At 32.1% G+C, this 5,702-nt stretch overlaps 1 protein-coding gene across 1 annotated transcript in view; it reads left to right on the forward strand.

The window, feature by feature from the left end:
* LOC108909991 (histone-lysine N-methyltransferase eggless) overlaps nucleotides 1–1,541 on the forward strand; it is a 28,942-nt gene extending 27,401 nt beyond the window's left edge. Inside the window, exons 14-16 of the mRNA XM_018714475.1 lie at nucleotides 798–961; nucleotides 1,018–1,172; nucleotides 1,227–1,541. Of these exons, the coding sequence (XP_018569991.1) occupies nucleotides 798–961; nucleotides 1,018–1,172; nucleotides 1,227–1,433 (526 nt within the window). The 3' untranslated portion in view covers nucleotides 1,434–1,541. The remainder of the gene's footprint in view (nucleotides 1–797; nucleotides 962–1,017; nucleotides 1,173–1,226) is intronic.
* The last annotated feature ends 4,161 nt before the right edge of the window (nucleotides 1,542–5,702 follow it).

Raw genomic sequence — 5,702 nt, forward strand, 5'->3', positions numbered from 1 at the left:
ATTTTGCCTTTTTTTCATCAATTATTGCTACTTTGCAACATCGGTAATAAATTTAAACATTTTTAACTTACAGTATATTGTGCAAAATTCAATTTCAAAACTTTTTTCCTCTTCAATATTCTCCCAAAATGGATAGGTTTTAAGATATGAGTAAAAAACTCAGATAAAATAGATATTTTTTAAGATTTTTTAAACATTTTTGCAATTTTGAAAACGTTCCGGACCTCGCCCAGATCTAGGGATCTACACTTTTATTATGTGAGTTGTATTGAAGATAATCCAGAAAAAATTATCTTGCCCGCTCTAACATCCAAGAAGTGGAATATTTCAACAAATCCTCCATGGTCTATTATTCTACTTGTAAAGGACCACATATTCTGAAAGTATCGTAAAAAATATTTTTTCATTTTAAAGATATAGTTTAAAAAAAAATGCGATTTTTAGCCGTTTTTTTGCAATAACTAATACATTTGTTTATTAATTGACATAAAGCTGGGATCAAAATATTGTGTTATAAATAGTTCTATATATTTTAAAATGTTTTTTTTTTTAAATAGAAAAATTGTTTTTTGCTAACTTTGGATGCCATTTTGAAAATAAAGCCCCAACATTCAGTTCTACGGAATTTTTCCTAATTTTTACGTTTTTTTTCTTTACTGAACTAAATTTTGGCAAAAAACGAGAAATTTTCGAAAATTTGACTGTCCTTGGAGAAATCTAAATAAACTTTGTGTTCTAGCTCTCGTTGTAGGCGAAACTCATTTGAAATTAAAATAACTACTTTGATGAAATTTTAGGACCAGGTTACGAAAGCGCAACGAAGAAGACATAAAGTCCCCGTCCACTCCAACGGACAACAAAATGGATATGGAAGTAAAAATCAAAAAGGAACCGGACGTCAGGTCGGTCGAGGCCCTGACGGAAGAAATCGAGACCGTCACCATCAGCGACGAAGAGGACGGTACGTTCCCGAATAAAATCAAACCTGTCCCTCGTTTAATTCAAGTCGTTTTTCAGAGGGCCGCGAAGTGCTGAGTTTCAACCCGAAAGCAAACACAGGACTCGACGAAAAAGGCCCCACTTATATTTCCGTCAGGGAGCTGTTCGGAGAGGACGAGTGCGTGTACGTTATGGACGCCAAGAACGCGGGCAACATCGGACGGTTCTTGAACGTAAGCTAATATCTCTTCGCATTAAGCCGATAATTCTACCAACGACCTTTTCAGCACTCTTGTTCTCCGAACGTCTTCGTCCAGAACGTGTTTGTGGACACCCACGATCCCCGTTTCCCTTGGGTGTCGTTCTTCTCGTCTCAGTTTATCCGTGCGGGCACGGAACTTACCTGGAACTACAACTATGACATCGGCAGCGTGCCCGGCAGGGTGTTGTACTGTCACTGCGCCTCTTTGGAGTGCAAGGGAAGGTTGTTGTAAGCGTGGCGTTGTGCGTTAACGTTTTTATGTCGGTGTTTATTTCCGGTTTTCCGTCAAGGTTTTCAAATAGTTATATAAGAAAAATTAAATAAAAAAAACTATTAGAAAGTGACTTGTGTTTATTCTGCTTTATTTGGCGTAGCTTGAGTCGGCGGTTGGGAGTGTCGATATTTTTAAAACAATTGAAATTGTATGTTAGATTTCCAAAGTCTACTATGATGATTAAATTGCTGTCAAGTTAGTTCTCAAAACAATTGAAGAAGTATGTTAGATTTCCAAAGTCTACTAAGACGATTAAATTGCTGTCAAATTAGTTCTCAAAACAATTAAAAAGGTACATTAGATTCTCCAAAGTCTACTAAGATGATGAATTTGCTGTCAAGTTAGTTCTCAAAACAATTGAAGAAGTACGTTAGATTTCCAAAGTCTACTAAGACGATTAAATTGCTGTCAAGTTAGTTCTCAAAACAATTAAAAAGGTACATTAGATTCCCAAAGTCTACTAAGATGATGAAAGTGCTGTCAAGTTAGTTCTCAAAACAATTGAAGTAGTACGTTAGATTTCCAAAGTCTACTAAGATGATTAAATTGCTGTCAAGTTAGTTCTCAAAACAATTAAAAATGGAATTTAACTTCCGATTATTTTAAAATTATAATTTTTGAAAAAAAGTGAATTGCAAATTGATAAATGTAATCTAATTGTTTAAAAATAAAAATAGAGTGTTAACTTTATAAATTTACTGTGGCCATCCTAATCAACCGATTTCAATTTTTCAAAAACCATTTGAAAGGTTGAGCGGTCTTTCTATGTGAAAAACTTTTCCAGTATCTAGATGCTTTATTTGCAACATTTTGAAAATTCGAAAAAATTTTTTCAAAAAATTATTTTGCGAAAACTATCAAACCGATTTAAGATGATGAAATTGGTGTCGAGTTAGTTCTCAAAACAATTGAAAATATACGTTAGATTTTCAAAGTCTACTAAGATGATGAAATTGCTGTCAAGTTAGTTCTCAAAACAATTGAAGAAGTACGTTAGATTTCCAAAGTCTACTAAGACTATTAAATTGCTGTCAAGTTAGTTCTCAAAACAATTGAAAAGGTACATTAGATTCCCAAAGTCTACTAAGATGATGAAAGTGCTGTCAAGTTAGTTCTCAAAACCATTGAAGTAGTATGTTAGATTTCCAAAGTCTACTAAGATGATTAAATTGCTGTCAAGTTAGTTCTCAAAACAATTAAAAATGGAATTTAACTTTTTTCTATAAAAGAAGCGTCTTTCCGAGTATTTTAAAATTATAATTTTTGAAAAAAGTGAATTGCAAATTGATAAATGTAATCTAATTGTTTAAAAATAAAAATAGTGTTAACTTTAAAAATTTACTGTTACCATCCTAATCAACCGATTTCAATTTTTCAAAAACCATTTGAAAGGTTGAGCGGTCTTTCTATGTGAAAAAATGTTCCAGTATCTAAATGCTTTATTTGAGGCTGTGCAACATTTTGAAAATTCAAAAAATTATTTTGCGAAAACTATCAAACCGATTTAAGATGATGAAATTGGTGTCGAGTTCTAAAAACAATTGAAAAAATACGTTAGATTTTAAAAGTCTACTAAGATGATGAAATTGCTGTCAAGTTAGTTCTCAAAACAATTGAAAAAGTACGTTAGATTTCCAGTCTACTAAGACGATTAAATTGCTGTCAAGTTAGTTCCCAAAACAATTGAAAAAGTACATAAAAGTACGTTAGATTTCAAAAGACTACTAAGATGATTAACTTCTTGTCAAGTTAGTTCTCAAAAACTATATACAGGGTGAGTGAAACTCGACGAATATCCCGGAAGTTATTAGAGATAGAAAAATTATATGTTTTCGAACTGGATATTCAATAAAAATTAAGCTGCCGCAAATTCAACAATTTGATATGTCTGTTGGTGCATTGGTGGAGTGGCATAACTGTTAGCGATTTCTGTCATTAGGGGTAGTCCTCGGCAGCGTCCTGCATATACAGGGTGTCCGTTAAAGAATGGACCAAACTTTACCACTAGATTCTACAACAAAAATTAATGGGAAAAATCATATACAGTATTGCTCATAAATGCTTTGTTTTCCAGATACAGTGTTGAATTTAAAAAAAAAAACTCTCTTTAATATCTTTCAATTACTTCGAGCTAATTTCGTCAAATTTCTTATCCTGGGGTATTTTGGGAATAGAAATTAGAATTTATCAGTTTCGTTGTATCTTCTAGAGAGCGTCACAAACAACCATTAGGACGCATTTAAACTGCCAAAACTTTTTTGTGCCACACCTTGGGCTGAAAAAATTTTTCCCCCAACTTTTCTGTTTAAAAATATCTTGCTAATATCTCTAAAGGCAACCTTTTTCAACTAAAAGGCATTTAAATTTGTAAATGCATAAAAAATTTTGCTTAAGTTATTTTCGTAAACTACAGAAATCTGCAACCACAGATCGAATCAATAGAAATCAATGGGTTGCTGAGTTTTTTGTATTGATAAATTTGTTTCGTTTTAGATTAACGTAATAAAGGATTTATTGAATCAATCGTCTGAACTTCCTTGCTGTTTTTTTAATCGTTTTTTACCTAAAATGAGTTTACCTGGTAGAACTAACTAACGCCAATGTTGTGTTCCAAATTGCTAAAGCGCTTACTATAAGAATGTCTGTAATGGAATAAAAGATTTTTCTGAATTACAATAGACGGACAATTACTGTGGATAGAATCAGTCCAAAAATTATGCAAACCAAGTTTACTCTGACAAACACAGATCGTTAAAAATAGTAACAGCAATACTTCCAACAGAACTGTTGTGACGACATTATTTTTAAAATCGACTACAAGTTCTCATATTAATTGTAATAATATCACTTCCGATAGTATCCAGTATTCACCAAAACAGTTTGTTAACGCACCATTACAGAATTTTGAGAGTACGAGCCATGGATAATCTCCATGGTACGAGCTGTCAAACTTCAATTTCGGATGATTTTTCACCTCTATCTTGTAAAAAACCGAAATACACATATTCATAATTGTTATTTGCTATTAGTGTACTATGAGTACTTCAATTCCCACATTTAAAAGAAATCAGCAGTATTCTACATCGTACTATATGTTCTTTTTATTCTTCTAATGCATTTTATTACATTTAAATTTACCGCCATTGTGGTGCAGCGACATCTATTAAACAGTAGAATAAGAGGTTACTCTAAGAAGACAATAAAGCAATCCTTTTTATTTAAGTCATAATGCTTACCAGTTAGGCAACTGTAATATCTTTGATCTCGTAGCAATTAAACTTTTATGAAATAGATGGAGCCTCTTTAATTTTTCGAAATGCGAAACCAGATTTCAGGAACAGTTTTGTAAGGATCTCGAAAGCTTCGGGAAATAAAACACATTTTATCGTCTAATCAAGTATATGGAAAACAATTTATTTTATGCTCTTTAGATTCAACAAAAACATGATAAAAAAACACTAGTTGGGACTTAATTACAATTATACGGTGTGTATATAAAATGCTGCTAAACGGAAAGGGAGAAACCATGATATCATTACNTTTTCCTCACTTGTTTAAATAGAAAAGTTAGCTAATAACTCACAAGAAGGCATTCCTGATTAAAATTTTTTTTAATCTTTAAAGACATTTTAAAGACAAGCAAAAATTTTAATCAAGAATGCCCTTTTCTCGTGAAATGAATACAAATTTTTTACTGCCCGTTTCTATCAAAGTAGGCCGATTCATACACAAATTGAAATTATAGTATAAATTTCAGTAATACAAGTAATATTTTCCCTTTTTTCCACTCTAACCGTGAACATACTGTACTTATACAGGGTGATTCAGTCATAATGTCATTAATTTTAAGAGCAGATAGAGAAAAATGAGTATAATACGACGGCGTGATTAAAAAAAAAATTAAATGCATATTTAAGCTGAAAAAAAATATTTTCAAATCATTATTTAACCCCCTTTTCAGGCTTTTACTGACCGGCTGACGTCACAATATTATGCACGGCTATGATATGAACCTATGAACAACGCGCCCTAGATGCAACGTTGCCATATTTATATATTTTCGCTCATATAAAGACAATAAATAAACGGTTTTGCTCACCTCAGCCAATAATAACTTAAAATGCTATAAATTATTTTTTATTTATGCAATCAACATATTAAATTGTTATTGTTGCCCAGCAAGAACCTCGAGGTCTGANCAATTCCCACATTTAAAAGAAATCAGCA

The sequence above is a fragment of the Anoplophora glabripennis genome, unplaced genomic scaffold (genome assembly GCF_000390285.2).
Source record: "Anoplophora glabripennis isolate ALB-LARVAE unplaced genomic scaffold, Agla_2.0 scaffold721, whole genome shotgun sequence".
Taxonomy (NCBI): domain Eukaryota; kingdom Metazoa; phylum Arthropoda; class Insecta; order Coleoptera; family Cerambycidae; genus Anoplophora; species Anoplophora glabripennis.